We start from the raw sequence: 19,866 nt of genomic DNA, 5'->3' as shown, positions 1-19,866 counted from the left end.
AGAAGGAAAAGGGAAGAGGGGAAATGATGTCCACAGAGGGCCATTACAGCACCAGAAGTTGTATTTGCTCTTATTGAACTCTCTCGGTGATCCTGTGAGGAAGGTAATGATTTCCGTTAAATCAGAACCACAAAGCTTACATGCGTTAGCACTCTATTAAATTATGCACTGTGGGCTTGGGGTTAGAATTCAAACCGAGGTCTGTTTTATTCATTCCATTAGTTTTCAAACTCTTGTCATTACAGACAGAACTATCCCAGACATCTGCCTGGCAGCTTGGAGTTACTCTGTATCTTTAGTTTTCTCTGTCACAAGGAATACATATATGAAAAGATAATGTACCATCATTCAGATCTCCTTCGCTTGATCTTTTTCTTTTACCTGCTCATGAAGGGGCCCTCAAAACTTTAAAAGAGGAGCCTATTAGCTGTCAATAATGACTCCAGACAAATCCTCCTATCAAAGCCAAAGAGACAAGTGGCAGTTCCATTTTTAGTGAAGACAATGGCTATCCACCAATTTTGCCAAGGCCAGTGAGAATTTATTGAGGCATAAAGCTACTCAATGGTTTGTTCTATTTAAGACTTTTCCAATGTATTTTTATTCTGTTGAAAATAAATATCTGAGGGTCTGGATAAGCAGAAGTTTACAGTAGTGTTATAACTATATGGAGATCCTTTGTCACAGGGTGGATCTAGTCTAGCAAGTTTAAAACCCAGGGGCAGTTCCACACACTATGGAGCGTCTAGAGAGTACGTGGGTACTCAGAGGCCTTGGGTGGCAGGAAATGCAATGTATAGCCACAGCTAGACATTGATGTTCCAAGTCTGGGTTCCTGCTGAGTCTGAGAGCAGATAATCTTCTGAAGCAAGCAGAATTTTCTGGGCTATAGATTACTGCCATGTCCATCTGCCAAGTCTATTGCTGAGCTACCATATCAGTGCCATCTCTAATCAGTGTTTTATACCCCAGACTGCCTTCACCAGACTCTGAAATGACTCACTCTTATTCTCAGACACTCGAGATAGTCTCTGATCTAAGAGATTAAGAGGTAAGGGGAATTCTGCTCTGTGGACATGTGCCTCATGTGCCTCAGGTCTTCCGATGAAACATCACATCAGAGTCTGCTGTTTTGAAACTCTGTAAAATGTTATTTATCTATATTATATATGGCTAATTTTTATGATGCCAGCTATGGAGAACTAGTCAGATGGTGCAATCAATAGATAAAGAACCACAATTGTTTTTTTTATCAGCTCTACTTAATAATTCCCACTTTCCCCTATCATATCAGAACCTCATTTGGCTTCATGCACAGCAGCCACTGGTTAAAATGGTGTTGTCTGTTGGAAAGAGCTGTGTTGAGTGTTGTCTGGTCTCCATTTGTTGACTCCTTAAAGGGATGAACATGTGCGCTGTGGCCCCAGTGTCTCAGGCAGTCTCTGCATTGTAGCTGCTCAATGAATATATGTGTTTCTTGATGGATAAATATCAATTAGCATCAAATACATAATGCTTTCCATAAGGGCAGCTAGATCAGCTCTAAGGATAATCTCAAAATAGTAAACTGCCAGCAAAGTAGAGAAGAATGGTTAATAGTTCACTTTAGTGTTTGGCTACTCAACCGGGAAAGATGAGTCTACTTTGTTAGCAGAAAACTTTTCTGTAGATCACTAACACAGAGCAATCTGTAGAATCCCATATACCCACTGGTTACATAACCTACATATGTTCCAAGTCTGTAGAAAATTAATTTAGAGGTTCTTAAAGAAGAATAAAATAGACTAAAGATGGCATATTTCTCATGCGACTCTGTTTACCAGAGACTCCAAAGTGGGTGGGAATTGGAAGTTCATCTGTGTAGACATCACCAAAGGTCTTTCAATGAAGGAGAATGAATGAGATGAGTCAGTGTCATTTGGTCTTTACCCAGAGTGATAAAACTAGCTGAAATCTCCAGCAAAAGAGGAGCAAGAACTATATACATTTCCATTTTTCCACCCTAGATACTTGCAAAGAGTGGGGAGCCTTAAAAACTGGAGTGTTGTAGGAACAAGAGTTGAAATGAAGAAAGGGGAAGGAAGAATGAGTAATAGCAAATCATGCCCACAGCCATGCGCATACATGCACACACACACTTGTGCTCACGAGGGGAAGGCACTGAGTCATCGACTGTGCCCTAGGCTGAGCACTCTCATTTTAGTTGCCAGAATGAAGTCATCCATTCTATCTGAAGACCTGTGCTCCTTCTCCCAGTGTGAGATACTCTAACTTAAGACCAATGGTGTTGGTTGAATTCTTCAAGCGGGAGGAGAGGGAGGAAGGGTGTTGAATGGAATGAGTGAGCCTACTATGCTCTTATGGGTCCATGACACAGGAGTCTCTTCCATAATTCTCCTAAAAATGTGCTTCTTAATTTTTATTTATTATTTTTATTTTTAATGTGGGCACCAAACTTTGGTCCCATCAGTTAGACCCTGTTGGGACTGGAGGCGGGCAGGAATGACAATCACTAGCTTGTATGTGAGATGCAGGCTCTGCTATTCAGCTTCTTCATGTTTCTCTTTGATTGCTCTCCTCAGGTTGGGTGGGCTCAAAACACTTACAAAAATTTTCCACCACTCCGCTGTTTACTCAGCTGCTCTATCTCTCCTGTGCAGAGAGAAGTCAGCAGAAGTGTGGGTGGAGGAAGAAAACTGAGAGAAATACAGTACAGGGATTAGCTATGTGGGCTGTGCAGAAGTTGTGCATTGAATGTTAAACCTGTGAGACCCAATACTCCACAAATCATTTGGGAGTGAGCTTCCTGTCCCTGCTCCTCTGCCTTAGGCTGTGCTGTCCAGAGATCCTCTCTGGGCCATACATTAGAGGGTGGGTATCCTTAGGAAAGTCTGCCTAGGCCTGTGGGTTCACTCTACTACAACCAACTGGAGGGCCAGTTATGGAGCAGGAACAGAGTCGCCACTCATAGTCAGGTGCTCCAACTGGGCCTTCTACTGCTTTGTTCTACTGCTGGGAGGAACTTCCGTCTCTTTAGGAACCTTCTTATTAGGCTTGCAGGTAGATATGTGGTGACTGACCATCAGTCGACAGCAAGGGTTTTGACCTTCTGTGTGGCCTGTGATAAAAGAGGCAAAAACTCCTGCTACAGGCTTGTCTCTCAGGGCCACAGGAGGATCATTGACAAGACTGAAGTCAAATTGAGAGTAGTTAAGAGGTAATGACCTATGTCTATGTGGGGTTGTTTCCCTGATTTCTTCACTTTTGGGAGAGGAGTAATGTGATGATTCCACCCTATCCCCCAGTGTTCTTGGCAGTTAACATTTTCCTATATTTTTGGTTTTAAGTCTAGCCTTTAATGGCTGAGCCACCTCTCTATGCCAGGCATTCAGCATTTTTTAAGCAGATCTTTTCTACCTAAAAGACTCCAAACTTTGATATCTTACTTCCTCCTGGTTGTTTTCATAGAACCTCAAACAATGGGGATGTAACTTGTTCTTTATTTCAGTTATGCTGTGTCAGTTTCCTCAAAAAGCATTCCCAGTGAAGGAGCCTGACATAACAGAGCCCCTGTGAGGGTTCTGTAGGCACAAATGCAAGGGGAGAAGACTGTCACAAAGATAAGGCCAAGAACAGAACCTCAACAGAAGATTCAAATCTGAACTTCCTGGCAGCTTAAATGAAAAGTGAGAGAGGGGGAGAGACTGAGCGAGAGGAGGAAAGAGATTACATAACTCACTTCTCTTTAAAAGAGGAAGCACAACATTTTACTAAGAGACAATTATATTCCATGACATTCAACTTGAGATGAATTTTTCATGGAGATCTTTATATAAGGGCTCTTAAGATAATAGTGGTTGTCTCTAAGAGCAGTTTTACAAAAGATGTATAAACACTCCTATTAATCATTTCCAAACAGTGTCTGAAAGCAAAGTGTTAAATCGCTCTTCTCGGCAGACTGGCCTGGGGTATCTCAAGTAACTGTCCACACAGATGACCAGGGGGCAGTAAAGGAGAGCTTGGAGGATCCAGAGAAATGAATATTACCAGACTCCTGGGAGCCTCTTTCTGAAATATAAAAACACTGTCTATTGTTCAGGCTTTCAAGAGGAAAGATGGAGAAAACAGAAATCCAGGACCCTTCTCCTGGACTCTTTGGCTCACATTGATTTTCTGACAGATCTGAGCCCTGGGAAAGTGCAAGCCTATCATTGTCAGCATGTAGTGCCTGTGTTGTTTTCTGCACTGTTTTGAAATAATGGTGATATTTAGTATCATGAAGTCTCATAACACCCTTATTTATCAAAAGAAAAATGGTTATATTAAAATTTTATTTAGCAAGTCTTTTTAATCATAGAAAATTAGTATATAAAGAATTTTCTTCTTAATCCTGATTTAACTGAGTTTTTTCCCCCATTTTATAAAATTTTTATATTTATGGTTAGTTAAGGATTTGTGAACAGCTTCAAACATGTTTGCCTTTTGTGTGTTTGTTTTTGGTTTTATTGTTGTTTTGAGAGAGGGTTTCACACTGTAGCCAAAGCTGGGTGGAACTTCCACCAGCCCCACTGCTTCAGCCTTCCCAGTTGATTTTATATTTAATGTTGCTTGCGTAGTTCCCCTTTTCTTTGTTTTCCCTCTCTACCTCACACAGTTAGGGCTGTGCTTCTCAAACCTGGTTGTAAAAGTCAGCTGAGATGCTGGCAAAATTCAGATGCTTGGACCCCTCCTCAGGAACCCAGTTCAGAAGCTGGGCGTGGTGGCCCATACAAGGAATGCCAGCACTCTGGAGGCTGAGACAAGAGGACCAGGAGATGGAGGCCAGCATAGATGGAGGCCAGCATAGGTTCCATAGTGAATTCAAGGCCAGCTTGGACTTCAGAATGAGGTTCAATTTGAAAATAATTAATTAAAAATAAAAGTTCAAAATGTAGCAGTTTGGATGCCCAGGCAGGTTGGGAGATGCCGCTTCACTCTCTGCTCCCACAGACCCGGCAAGTGTCTGTTCACAGTTCACAGCAAGCGGTATTGACTGTCGCTGGATGTTGGTGCCGCCAACATGAATGCCAGTAGGAGCCAACTGTGTTTTTAAACAACAATTCATACTCAGCCCTCTGCTGTGTACTGTGGTGGCACCGTCCTGCGGCTGCTCCCAGGAGCGGCCGCACTGGAACCCTCCACACGGTTTGCGCACAGGCCACCCCTGCCCAGCAATGACAGGACAGAGAATAACTATTCCACAAGTTCTAGTCTCTCAGGTCACCTAAGCATGTACAGTTGCCTTTGTGTCATGTCACTGCATTATCAAACGCCTAAGGCAGCTGCTTCAAAGTGCTCAAATGCACGCATGCATTTGAGATGCTGGAAATTCATTCAGTCTACTCTTGGACTCCTTCCTGTCTAGTAACATTGCTTTCAAAAGTTAATTCTTTAATTTTGGGTCCATTATATGCATTTATGATACAAAAGCAAAAGGCAAAAGAGGAAGGCAGAAAAACCTTAGTTTTTTTGGTAATTTATTCTTTATTTCTCAGTTCTCATCCCCAAAGGCAATGACTGTCACTCAATTCATTTTTAAACTTTCAAATAAAACATCTATAGTTTCCCAAGAAATGTTAACAATCCTATACATATTCCTACCAATTTGCTTCTTTTGCTTGAACATATACCTTTGTGAACATTCATATCCATGTCATGGGACCACTTCCATTAAAAAAAAAAAAAAAAGAATTCCAGGGTGTTATTTAACTTATTTGACCAACTGAGAGACATATTTCTGTTCTTATGCTGTCCCCAACATGCTGTAGGAAACAACCCTCTGCACATACAAGTTCACTTACATATGTATATATCTATATCTATATCTATGTAGAGAGAGAGAGAGAATGAATTTCTCAAAATAGAAAGTCTGTTGGAAAGGTGTGTATCTTTTGAATTTTTATAGTAGATATGACCAACCTCATAGGGATTGTTGGGGCTTGTCTCTGGCCAGCAGTGCATAGGGATACTATGTTGGCTTGAGGCCTTTTCCGATGGTTTGAGCTGTGCACTTTCTTTTCTGTGGCTGCTCACATCTCTTACCATCCCCTCCCCCATTAGATTATGACATTTTCTTTTTTATTCATAGATCCTCTTCTTTGTGTGTGTATGTTTTAAAGGAAGTTAGCTTCCATGTGTGAGTTTGGAATATTTTGAAGCATATTTTGTCATGAATATTTTAACATGTTAATTTAGTTGAATTTATCAATTTCTTTTGAAAAACAGTGTTTAGGTTTTTTTTTATAATATTTTAAAATGCCTTCTTCCTGAATATATGCATGTATATTATACATGTCCTTCCATTTTCTTAATTTTGTTTTAAAAATATGTTTTATCATTTGGGATTTACTTTGGTAGGAGGTATGAAGTAGAGATTCCAACTTTTTTGATTGGTTGGCTGATTTTGAAATTGGATCTTGCTGTAGCTCTTTCTAGCCTGGAACTTGCTCAATAGAGCAGGCTGGCCTGAATTTACTCCAGCCTCCCTGTATCTGCCTCATGAGTGCTGGGGTTACAGGCTACAGCTGTGTATCACTGTGCTCGTTCTCTCCCTCTCCCCATCTTCCTTTCTCCCTCCCTTCTTTCTTCTCTCTTCTCTCCATCCCTACCTACCTCTTTCCCTCTCTCAATATTTTAATAGTTGTCGCTAAAAGAAGTTCTTATTTCTTCTTGTGATCTGAAATGCTTACCCAAGAGTCTATGCACTTGGCTCCACTTCTGACTTTGTACTCTGTTCCATTGCCCGCCAATGTGCTTATGCACATTTTTTTTTGGTAGCAAAGTTTTCCTTTGGACCCCAAAGGGTCTTTGGGGGTTAGGTAGCTCATTCATATTTTTTCTATGTCTAGTTCATATTTTATTTTCAGAGTTAGGTTGTGTAGCTTCAACTGACTCTAGGTAGTTAGTGAAACCATTTTTAATAGTCCTTTGAGTTGTGTTATTGGTTCTAGACTTTTTTTTTTTTTTTTTTACTAGTACAGTCTTTTGTTTTATTTCTCTAATTTCATTCTTCCTTACTTATTGTGCTTATGTCAGGGCTTATCATCAGAGCTGAAAACCTGATGATGGAGCAAAAAAAATTTGTATATGTGATTGAATATAATGTTGAAAATTGACTACAAAAATCACAAAATTATCCCATATAGTAGCAAATATATTTCAAAATTTAAGTCGAATTAACCAGTTACATTCTATTTTAAATGCTACTCATTTGCTGTGTTCTTTTTTTTTAAATTTTTTATTAATTACACTTTATTCATTTTGTATCCCCCCATAAGCCCCTCCCTCCTCCCCTGCCGATCCCACCCTCCCTCCCCTTTCTGCATGCATGCCACTCCCCAAGTCCACTGATAGGGGAGGTTCTCCTCTTCTTTCTGATCTTAGTCTATCAGTTCTCATCAAAAGTGGCTGCATTGTCCTCTACTGTGGCCTGGTAAGGCTGCTCCCCCCTCAGGGGGAAGTGATCAAAGAGCAGGCCAATTAGATTATGTCAGAGGCAGTCCCTCTTCCCATTACTATGTAACTCACTTGGACACTGAACTGCCATGGGCTACACCTGTGCAGGGGTTCCAGGTCATCTCCACGAATAGTCCTTGGTTGGAGTATGATTTTCTGGGAAGTTCCCTGTGTTCAAATTATCTTGTTCTGTTGCTCTCCTTGTGGAGTTCCCGTCCCCTCCAGCTCTTACTATTTCCCACTTCTTACATAGAATTCCATTCACTCTGCCCGACAGTTGGCCATCAGGCTCAGCATCTGCTTTGACAGTCTATACTGCAGAAGCTTTCAGAGGCCCTCTGTGGCAGGTTTCAAGGTTGTTTCCTGTTTTCTTCTTCTGGCTTTCAGAGGCCCTCTGTAGCAGGTTCTGAGGTTGTTTCCTATTTTCTTTTTCTTCTGATGTCCATCCTCTTTGCCTTTCAGGATGGGGATTGAACATTTTAGTTAGGGTCCTCTCTTTTGCTTAGTTTGTTTAGATGTACAGATATAGTGGGTTTATTCTATATTGTATGTTTATATGAGTGAGTTTATACCATGCATGTCTTTTTGCTTCTGGGGCAACTCACTCAGGATGATCCTTTCCAGGTCCCACCATTTACCTGCAAATTTCATGATTTCCTTATTTTTCATTGCTGAGTAATTGTATAGATGTACCACAGTTTCTGCATCCATTCTTCAGTTTGTGGGGCATCTTAGACTTTTAATCACAATCCCCCTTTTTCCTGGTATAATCTCATCCATACCCTCACTGAGAGAATGTCTGTGTAGCACATGCTAGGACTTGAACTCAGGGCCCTCCTATCTTAGCCTGAGTACTGATGTTTTTAAATGTATAGTATCATGCTCACCTCATATCTTTTTTTTAATTAGGGAGCAACAGTTTACTGCGGATCCATTTGCTTTCTGCTCACTTACTTCATTTTGTGTGTTTTGTGAACCTAAATTCTGCTTTAATCTAGGCATGCTCCATTTGGAGTCAGTTGAAGTCCTGGTATGTTTTTGGTTTTGAGGTAATAGAGTTGTAAACTGTGAAAGGGAGTATCTCTTCAGATTGCAACCTTTAAGTTGTCATTTGGCTGAAGACCAGGCATGGCTAACATGAAAACTTGGGTGACCTCTAGCTAAGGAGATAGGGCGATGCACATTTGCACCTGACCCAGAGCTTGAACAGAAGAACAGAAGACAGTGCTTGTCACAGTAAATGCCACCACAGTTCATAATCTATCTTCTGTTTTTATGCTTGGTGCTTTTATTTTACAGACAGGGCAAGGGTCCTGCACACGTCTGTGTGGTCACCTCCTATGCAGAGAATAGGGTGAGATGCTGTGTTTTGATTTCAGTGCCATATAATCTCTGCTCTTTAGCCAAATAGTGGCACATGGTGTGTAATGGTATACGTAGCATTGTGCCATTTGCTCTCCTTAACAGACTTCAGAAAACATTCTTGATATATACCAACTGTGTCATTACAAAATAGGGCTGCTATATTACATCTAGTCTCTAGAGCTAAAGTTTCTCCATTGTCTGCCACTTCCCCCTTAGTCTCCAAGGTGACAGGGCCTGTGAAAATGACAAGTGATCAATCCACAGTTATTTAATGAGTAAATGAAGTATAAAATTCAGTTCATGCTGAGTGCATGTATTAAAACAATAATTTTGTTACTGATTGTGATCAGTGTTTATTTAAAACATTTCTTTGGCTGCCAACCTAAATCAGATAAGCAATGCATCTGCCTAGGCTAATATTCTAGTTATTAGCTGGGGTTACACTGGCCACTGAAGGATGTGTGTTTTCCCTAAATTAACTGTAGCCCAGCTAGTCATTAATGGCTATACGGCTCAGTTTCACCCTGTCCTTGCTCTCTGGAGGCCTGGGGAAGGTGGTAGGCCCAGAAACAACAACCAGTATCATCAGGGGAACATGTGCTGACCTTTTCTGGGCACTAGCCAGCAGAATTGCAGAATGAGCCTGCCGCCTACTCCCACACTCCTGAGGACCACACTGTGAATTTTGTGTTTGCAAGTCATGAAGTGAGGACAGGATTGCATTCCATAGAGACATTGATTTTCCTTAAAAACATTCTAGGCTCTGGATGAACTCCCTTAATCTTGGCACTCAGGAGGCAGCAGCCAAGAAGACTGTGAGTTGCTCTGAGGTCAGTCTGGGTACTCTAAAAGAACAAGGTTTGAGGATGCTGCTTAGTGGCTCTCAGGCATTGGTTTGAGCCCCAACACTGACAATAATCTGCTTGTTTTCTGGGTTTGCCATGCATTTTTTTCTCTTTCTGGTTTTCTATGTTATTTTCCACAATAGGTATTGAAGAGAGAAAGATGTAGAACTCCTCTGGGAGGAGGAGTGGGGGAATCTCATTTTAATGCTTTTGGAACACATTCATTAACAATAACAACAAACTCCCCAGCCAGAGAATGAGCTGGAGCAGGGTGCCTTTCTTTTTCCTGTGAGCACATCTTCACTCCAGCAGCAGGCTAATAGTCCTTCCATTAGCAGGCATCCCAGCTTGCAATGCAGTCTGAAGCAGAGAGGCCCTTGGACTTGTAGCTGAGCTCTAGGCCAGGGTATCAAGAAGAATAGAAACTGGGAAAGAAGCCCAAAACATGCCAGTTCATTGGCAAGTCCAGAGAGCTCTGCCTTCAAGTCCAGAGAATTCTCTGTGTAAATGGCTGGACTATTACAGTTCACTTGCAGACCACTTAGGTGCCAAGACCTGTGCTTTCCCTTTCGTTTAAATGGGCAATTTAGGAATAATAGCAGCTTTGAGGACTTTGAGGGAGACAGCAATTAGAATTTTCTCTTCTTGCCAAGATAAAGGTTTTTAAAGACACTGTCCTCTCTGAAGAGCTGCAGTTTTTGTTAACCTTGGTGGCATTGGCGAGTCTAGGTACAAAATCATCAAGCACTCTAAGATGTCCACAATTTGAATGTGCTGAAGAGATGATTGGGGTCCTTTGTACTGTAAATTGACTTAACACCGTCTTAGTCACCTCATCCAAGATCAGTTAAGAAAATGACATGTTCTTGGGCTCACCAACCACAAGACCACTAGCATTCTTTTTTTTTTTTTCCTGAAAATTTTCAAGATGGTGTCTGTTTTTGTCCTGAAGAATATTCTAGAAGACATAATACTGAACAAAAGATGATTGGAAATAGAAAAAAATTCAGTGAAATAATCTTAGTGGACAATGGTGATTTTTTTTTTAAAGGAATGTGTCTTGTTAAGTCCATTGATTAGAAAGAAAATAAGTTACTTGTTGCTAATGAAAGATGTCATTTTCCTACAGAAGTGAAGTATCGGTCACATGACATTATACTCAGAATTATCTTCCCTCTGTGTTTAGATCTTTTTCTGGAATTAAAGGACTCCAGCTCAGAGTCAGCCTCCCACCAAATGACAATTACTTCTTCTATGTGAGAGCCATCAATGCATTCGGGACAAGTGAGCAGAGCGAAGCTGCCCTCATCTCCACCAGAGGTACGTTGGCTTAGTGCAGAGCCAGGGTATCTGGGTGTTTCCATCCCCCCACCTTCTGCCATCCAGAGGAGACACCTAAGGCAACTTCAGAAAGCTCCCATCTGCTGTCAGTGAGAGGGTTTGTTATGAGTTCCCAAGACAGATCCAGCATCGAGATGTTTCTTTTGCTTCCATTCTTCATAGATTTCCATGCTTTGCTGTGTTTGGCAATAAGTCAGGGTGCTTAAAACACTGATCCCCGGCGTGACCTCAGAGGGATGGACTTATTTTTCTCTGGAGATGGGCAGGCTGGAACATGTGTAGGCTTAGGAGTCTTCCCATGTGCTTCATGGTTTGCTTACTGCTCTGTAATTTGTAGGTATGGGATGTGTGCAATGATTTTCTAATTCTGTTAGCCTTTGAACTCTGTGACAAGTTTCTAGTTTTGTTCTGCTTATCCTCATTTGTGCTAATTAATGTTTGTCAAATGGGTGAACAAATGAATGGAACAAATGAGTAATTCAACTAAGTGACAAAACGGTTCGGTAACATTTGGGGGGAGGGAATCCCCAGAGAACATTAACCAAAAGCATTTGGCTGCTTTGAGGAGTGAGGAATCGGAAGGTAGTAATTATGCTGCCTTACCTTAGATCCACAGATGGCACAAGATTGAGGGGTCACACTAAATCACCATGTTATGCCCTGTATGTGATGCCAGTAGGACCTACCTGAGTTATAGGAAAAGGTGGGAGGTCTGCCTATCCAGGAATTTCCTCCAACCATCTCAGCACACTGCTTGCACATTCCATCAATGGAATCCCTATAAGCTGTTTTAATATGCTCCCAATTTTAAATCATGCTCAGTTGAGCATCTTGTCCAAGTAGACATTCAGGGTCAGTAGATCCAGGGTAGGGTCTGCATTTCCAGGTGATGTGGATGGTACAAAGACCATGCTTTGCCTGGCATAGCATCCACCTGTGTGGGCCCACCTGCACCTGCAGCAGCAGGTGGGCATGACCAGCCCCGGGTGCCCACTAATGCTTGCTCACAAATGGAGTTTTAGCTGTGAAAAGTACCAGGTCAGGACTTCTGACTTCAGGAGAATGGGAGCCTAGGGTTTGAAATGTATGTGTTGGCCTAGTGCTTAGCAATGTGACAGTGTTGTCATCTTTTCTTTACTGCCGTAGGAACTAGATTTCTCTTACTGAGAGAAACAGCTCACCCAGCTCTCCAGATCTCCTCCGACGGGACGGTGATCAGCTTCTCTGAGAGGAGACGGCTGACGGAGTAAGTAAAAGAGGCAAGCACACTGGGCGGACACCCCATCCTGCACTCAGGATCAGTTTCCTGAGCGTCACATCACCCGAATGCCTTCTTGGTTTAATGAGCTCGCTCGGTTATGGAAACGTGCGGTGTGGAGTTGGGCGAATGGTCACTACTTGGAACAAGTGTCAACATTTTTATTGGGACCATAAGTGCAGATGGTTTTGGTTGAAACACTGTCTGCTTTTAAGATGTTATCTCTGGTTCAGTGAAAAACAGAAATCCAGTAATGGTTCTGTTATTTTCAATAGCAACCCAGGTGTCAACTGCTTGGATAGGAATAGGATAAGTTATTGAGTTCTTAGTTCTGGCCACAAAATCTTGTCCTCCAGTACCTTCCACAAAAGCTAGTGATATCAAAAAAACATGAGCCAAACAGCTTGGGCTGGGTAGGAGATTGCCTGCCAATTTGCCTGCTCTATCTCTCTATTTCTTGCTGTCTTCTGTCTTTTTGTTTTTCTGTCTCTGTCTATCTCCTTTATCTCTCAGCTATTTTGAGGGTTGAAGTGGCTAAATTGGAGAAAGTATGGGTAAAGCTTTTGAAATACATGCTGCAGAGGACACTGATATGCACAGGTGTAGGCTGCCAGTAGGAGCAGCGGTGAAGCGTTCGCCCCTGTGCCTGGTGACTTGTACATGCTAGGGTCCCATCTTGGTGCTCTACTGTCCACTGCCAGATTTAGGTGTTGCTTGCTCCTGCAAATGGCCAAGTATTCCCCTGGCCCCAGGACCTCTGATCTGTATCCATGAGGCTGTTTACCCATCATTTAATCACGAGTAATTGCTGGTCAGCAACCCTGTCTTATGTCTCTTTGAATTCCCACAATCTAGCATAGGGATTGAAACATTGTAGGTGTTCAAAATATACCTGTTTAAAAAATGATTGAAGAATAGATGGAGTGAGGCTGGAGAGATGCCCCATGGTTAAGAGAACCTGCTATTCTTGCAGAAGACCTGAGTTAGGTTCCCTGCATCCATGTTGGGATGCCCTCTTCTGGCCTCTGTAGACACCTTCACTCGTGTTCACATATCCACGCAGAGACACATAACAACACATACACATAATTTAAAAAAAAAATTGTAAAACAAAACAAAACCCATGGGATTTCTCCAAAAAAGAATAATAACAAAAAAGAAGTAGACTGGATAGTTTGGACTTGCAGGAGTTCATAGATGCTATCTGATGGAAACTGGGATATATTTTATAGACTTTTGTTTATTTATTATTAGTAAGAAAATCAGCTCATAAATATCAGCAAGCCTGGCTTTGCTCCAGGGAGTGAGGGCTTGTCAGTTGGTACCTCTCTGAAATGAAGTTATTGGGTAAAGACATAGAACAAATAAAATACAAGACTTGTATTAATCATTTTCTCATCTATTCAAGGGTAGAGGGAGAGAGCGCTGCCGGAATGTTAACACTATCAAGTTAAAAACAATACCTCCTTGCTGTCTCAGCACTTTCTAACAAAACTGAGCAACCCACATAAACAAGGCCACCTGTCTATGGTTGAAAGTGGTTGGGTTTTTTTTCCCTGTGCTCTTTATCAAAATAGCTATGGTCAGGCAGAAAGAGGCCTTGAACTCACTTTCCAGGGACACCTACAGTCATGAAAGCGACTCCCCAAAGTCACTGGTCATGATGCTCAGTTCTATACCTCGTGCGGGCCATGCTACCTGGTCATGACATTTGAAAGCTCTGTGCTACAGGACTGCAGTCACAGGAAGGTCAGCACATACTCAAACTCAGTTCTAGAAGGTTTGAAAGCCTGAGCTTGATTGTGTGCACCTGTAATCCCAGCAACCAGTGGCTGAGGCAGGTGGATCATATGGTTTGAGGCCAACCTGAGCTATATAGTGAGCCTATGTGTCAGAAATGCAAAATGTGAAAGATTTTGGAGGTTGCATTTTTAGTTTTGCAGATTTTGGAAGAAGAAACCTTTGTCAGCCATGCTCTCCCACCTGCCTGTGTTACCTTCCTTCTGCTTCCCTAAAAACAGAGGTTATAGAATTTCTTTTCCTTCTTATCATTATTCCAGTCATCTCCTGGTTCCCAGGCTCCTTAAGAGACACAGTGTACCACATGTGCATGCTGCAGGACAGTAGGCATATGTCAAATGCATGTTGGAGGTAGATGAATCCTGGGGCAATCTGGCCAGAGTTAGAAACATAAGGAGAAGAAGGTGTCTTTAGTCAATTGCTGGTAATTTCTGAAGCTAGACCCCTTCCTAAAGGGCATGTAAGGTTGATGTTCATGAAACACAGGCTGGTGATCCCTGTGAGAAGCCTCATCTGGTCAACTCTGCTTGCAGGATCCCCTCAGTGCTGGGTGAGGAGCTGCCTGCCTGTGGCCAGCATTACTGGGAAACCACAGTCACAGACTGTCCTGCATATCGACTTGGCATCTGTTCCAGCTCAGCTGTGAGGGCTGGTGCCCTGGGACAAGGGGAGACCTCATGGTACATGCATTGCTCTGAGTCACAGAGGTAAGCTGGGGCCCTGCCTCTCCTAACGTAATCCATAGGTCAATTACAGTGTCTAGGCAGGAAGCTTTGAGCAACCTAATGAGCAGCTTCCCATGTCTTTGCCCAAGTTCTAAATAAGTAAGACAGCAACTGTAAAGTGTATGGCAGCTAAAGCATCACTCTGATTCTGCAGAAACTAGACAGGAGGACATCCTATATCAACATCATTACCACACAGATTTAGCCAGCCCGAAGCCATGTTAGAGTCAGCCTTCCTGCTCTGTGAGGCACAGTTGCTCTCTGGAGAGGCAGAGTAGAGTGTATGTCCCCTCACCAGCCATGACAAAGAGACAAGGAGAGGAAGACTCTGGCAGTTTTCCCTTCTAACCTTCTCCCAGGAGGAGAGAAGTGCCACGGTGGTTCTCAGAGGGCTTCCTCTACAGAGAAGGAGTTGGCAGAAATGAGAAAGGTGCTTCCCCAGCTCTCTGCCCAGCTTTCACTTATAACAGAGCTGACAAACTATAGCATATAGGGCCAAACTTGATCCCATGCTCACTTTTAGTAAATAAAGTTTTATTAGAAAACAGTCTCTTTATAAATAAGTTTGCCAAACCCTGGTTTCTATGATTCCTATTGTTTGGCAGGTGAATGTTGAAAGCCATTAGCCATTGGTCTTTAGGACTAATGATGTGATCTCAGTATGCTTACAGGATGGTCTGATTTTCATCCTGGCTTTACCTTTAATTCTGCCACCTATTGGTTACTCTCCATGAGTTGGTTAGCCCTTGGAGCAGTTCTTTATGCAATTCAAATGCTTGGTAGGATTGAGGCCTGACCTTTTGGGGTTGTAGCATGACATAAAATCAGAGACAAGGAGAAGCTTTGGCATTGTAATTTGTCTCCTAAGTGGCAGACATTATTCAAATACAAGACTTTAAACAAGAAGCTGTCTTTTGGGGGCTCCTGCATCTCAGCTGAGGCCCCCAGACTGGGATTTCACATATCTTCAGCTGCACATTTCCCCCCACATTCTACTTGACAGTTCTGATTCTCTGAGATGGTTCATAAGGATGCTATTTAAAGCTGCATTTCATCAAGTTAGAATAATTATGATTAATTGATATTCAGTGCTGAGCTGAGCTTAAGGAATCAACCATGCCCAGAGTTTAAAATCATTTAAACCTTGAGTTTACAGTTAGAAAATTATCAGAACCCAACATAGGTATTAATTTCATTTTTAAAAATTCTTTCCAGGCTAGGAAGATGGCTCAGTGGGTGAAACTGCTTGCTATGCAAGCCTGACCAGCCTGAGTTCCATCTCTGGAATCCATGGCTAAAGGGGAGAATTGCCAGAAGCTCTGCTCTGACCCTGGCACACATGCATAGGAATCCCAAATTCCTGGAGCTTACTTTGTAGAAGACAGAATTGTATATTTTGTGACAGGTCCTATCTACAACTCTGGTCACTGGTTCTTTCAGACCCAGTGTGAGCTACTGGAAAGCAAATATATCCTTGCGGTCACAGCGCAGAGGCCAGTCTCAGGCTCTGACAATGTTATATGAGGCACCGTGGCCTTTAGGATTCTGGGAGAGTGGTGCAGCATACCCACCTGTGGGCCTCAGCTTTCTCGTGACTTTAAACCAGCTCTATGCCTTGATTGGACCTAAGCATGAAGATGGTTTTGAGAGACATCAGAGGTTCCATTCCTGGTCCCTCCTAACTCTATGTGCTAGTTCAAGGCCATTCATCCTTGATCAGTCTCATCCTAGCCATGCCATCTGTGTCTAAGATGCCCTGGCTACTGCAAGCAGACAGTGTTTTATAACTTATTTCATCATATCAGTCCATAAATATCTCTGGCGGTAGCAGAACTCAGATAGAGGGGCACTTACAGGACACAGTGAAGAAGGAAAACCAGAAAGCTTCCCTAAAGGAGGAGAAAGCTAGAGGAAAGTTGTCTCCAGTGTGAAAAGGGTCCGGCTGAGCCTAGGTCAGCTCATGTTTGGGTGGTCAGAGACCCAGGGCGTCAAGGTCAGGTTCTGGGTGATTCTTGTTTGAATAGCGACCAGCAGTCCCAAATAGGAACTGGCAAAAACTGAGCATGGGGGTGGGATATGGGGGTGGGGTAGGGTCATGCCCGAGCAAGATTAAAGAAAGCCAACTCCAGCAGAGGGAAGCCTGGTTTGGCTTAGGCTTTCCTCTCCAGGTTATTTGGCCTGGTTGGTTTGGACCTGTGACAGCACACTGCAGAGGAAGACAGTTTGCCTCATCAAGGCCACTGAGCAGAAAGAAAGGAAGGAATCATGGCTCACTACCTATGTCAAAGGGCTCCCCCAGTGCCCTAATTTCCTGCCATGAAACCCTGCTTCCTAAGGAATCCACCCTCTGTCTTTGCACAGGGTGCTGGCCAGGGCTGTAGCACAGGGATACAGGCCTGTGATAACCACATGATTCCACTGGAGGAGTAATGTGCTAAGGAGGAAACAGCAGAAGCAGGGACACATTCCAGGCCCTTTAGCGCTGATGGAGTCAAGACTTGACGGGGTATCTTCCTCTCTTGTCTCCATATTGGGGGCTGTCTTGGAACCAATTGGTGATTGGCCTTTTGGGAATAGGCCTTTCCAAGCCACAGGTGAAGGGCATCAGCTCATTTGGTCATTCAAAACCCTCTAGACCAGTGGTTCTTAACCTGAGGGTCATGACCCCTTTGGGGGGTCTCTTAAAACTATTGGAAAACGCAGATATTTATATTACAATTCATAACAGTAGCAAAATTACAGTTATAAGGTAGCAATGGAAATAAGTTTATGGTTGGGGTCACCACAACATGAGGAACGGTATTAAAGGGTTATAGTATTAGGAAGGTTGGGACCCACAGATCTAGACCTATGTTGTACATAGTACCTTCAATAATAATGATAATCATCATCATCATTATCATCTGCCTTTACAGCTTTTGGCTGATGAGACTGAAAATCACAATTTTATATATTGTTAAATGTTCATTTTAATTTAAATGGCCAGATGCAGCTAGTGGCTATTTGGGACTGCTAGTCTCTCTCTATTCAAACAAGAATCACCTGGAACCTCAAGTCTTAATACCTGTGCGATCCCGGACCTGCCAACCCTGGGATCTCTGCCACCTTGAAGACACTTCCCAGACCTATGATGGTGTCCCATGTCCTCTCCCACTGCCAGGCAGATGGCTATGTTCTTCCCTACACCTTGCCTATTCTGCTGTCTCAGTCCACTCCTACTGCTCTCTCTCCTGAGCTTTCTCCTTCCTCTTCCCCCCACTCTGGTCCTGTCCATTCCTGATGGGCTAGGGTGAGTCTCCACACCCCCAGAGGGCCCAGGGAGGACTGAGGCACACAGACATTCCCATGCAATACCTGTGAAGTGTTTGTATTGGGGAGAGACACTGAAGGCAACCCTTCTGGCTGTAAGGCTGCTGAAAACTTAGGATAAAAAGGGAAACTTGGTCTGGGCAAGGGGAGCTTATTCATATCTTGAAGTTGGCAAAACTAATGGCATTGCTCTTGAACTTCATAAAGGCCCTTATGTAAGTTCCCTATAAATCTTTAAAACTGTAAAATTAATACATTGTATGGAAGGGAAGCCCACAGTACTGTTTAAATACATGGCAGCCTCAAAGGAGTTTTATTCAGAAGAATGACACACCATGAATGCGGCAGTTAAAACATGTGGGCAGCTGGAAAAGAATTAGAATGTGGAGAAAAATCACAAAGGGGGCATTTGCTGGTTATTCTGGGCCTGCCCCCCAGCACGGAAGGAGTAGATGGTTAAAACCCACCTCTGCTGGGATAAGCCACGCATTCCAGTGCTTAGAAGGACTCTTGCAAAAGTACTTTGGACAGCATTATTGCAGCTTGTTACTGTGAACCGAATTGACAAAGTGAGGCCTTGATTCTTTCCAAGCGATTTTTTTCTTATTAAATCTTAAGGATTTCCAGAGATTTTAAAAACTGACTTTCCCATTCTGTTTCATTTTAGGTACACATTTTTCTACAGTGGCATTCTGAGCGAGGTACATGCGACCGAGCGCCCAGCCAGAGTGGGCATTCTGCTGGACTACAGCAACCAGAGACTTGTGTTTATAAACGCCGAGAGTGGACAGCTGCTCTTCACCGTGAGGCACAGGTTTAGTGAGGGTGCACACCCTGCCTTTGCTCTGGAGAAGCCTGGGAAATGTACTCTGCATCTGGGCTTAGAGCCCCCAGATTCTGTCAGGCACAAGTGATCCTGAGCACTCAGAGTTTCTAAGAGTAAGAAGTCAAGTTTGGGGAAGAGAGCTGTCATTCTCTCTCATGCTCTGCATATTATTCAGATATACACACCTGCAGTAGTACAGGCTATGCATGCCACTGTCAGTGTGTGACAAAAGCCAGGGACATGGTGACTTACGGCACAGTGTGTGAGAGGCTGGAAATGGAGCCTCCATCCTTTGGTTGAGTTGTTTCATAAATTCAAAGGATTTACACTTGACCCAGGAACCAAAACCAGAGAAATGGACTACCTGCTATATTGATCAAACAATTTCCCAGGTAGCTAGGTCAGAGGGGAGGGAAGGTTGTGTTACTGGCACATCACCTCTGACAAAGAGACATCGACTCTGCCACAAGAAAATGTCACCTTACTTCACTAGAGGATGAGTCCTAGTCACTAGAGAAGATGCTTTAGCTGATCTAAATTTACAATGAATTTTTATTATCACATATGCTATAAAGCGAAGCCTCACTTCTCTGAAACTGGAAATGTAGAAAAGTACTAGATATCAGAGATTTCCATTTTGTTAAATAAATGGCTAGCATCTTATAAAATAAAATATATTGTGTGAACTTATTGCACGTGACGTATCAGCCTGGCATCTCAGACAAGACACAGCAGAGAGAAAATACCCATCACATTTTAGGGAGCAGTGTTACCATGGATTCTCATCAGATAGCTTAGCACACAGATTTTTTTTTTAAAATAAAAGTGCTCTCAGCCCATAGAGTGTATATAGTTGTTCATAAAGCCAATTATTAGGAGTTGTAAATCTCTCTTTATGAAAAA

General features: G+C 42.8%; 1 protein-coding gene across 1 annotated transcript in view; it reads left to right on the top strand.

The window, feature by feature from the left end:
* Cmya5 (cardiomyopathy associated 5) overlaps positions 1-19,608 on the top strand; it is a 48,966-nt gene extending 29,358 nt beyond the window's left edge. Inside the window, exons 13-16 of the mRNA XM_055625286.1 lie at positions 10,891-11,024; positions 12,192-12,291; positions 14,637-14,810; positions 18,805-19,608. Coding sequence (XP_055481261.1) covers positions 10,891-11,024; positions 12,192-12,291; positions 14,637-14,810; positions 18,805-19,051 — 655 coding nt within the window. The 3' untranslated portion in view covers positions 19,052-19,608. The remainder of the gene's footprint in view (positions 1-10,890; positions 11,025-12,191; positions 12,292-14,636; positions 14,811-18,804) is intronic.
* Positions 19,609-19,866: the final 258 nt, after the last annotated feature.

This window comes from Psammomys obesus, unplaced genomic scaffold (genome assembly GCF_907164565.1).
Source record: "Psammomys obesus unplaced genomic scaffold, mPsaObe1.curated_primary_1811, whole genome shotgun sequence".
In the NCBI taxonomy this organism is placed as follows: domain Eukaryota; kingdom Metazoa; phylum Chordata; class Mammalia; order Rodentia; family Muridae; genus Psammomys; species Psammomys obesus.
Note: the sequence above shows the minus strand (reverse complement) of the source record. Positions and strands in the feature narration are given on the sequence as shown.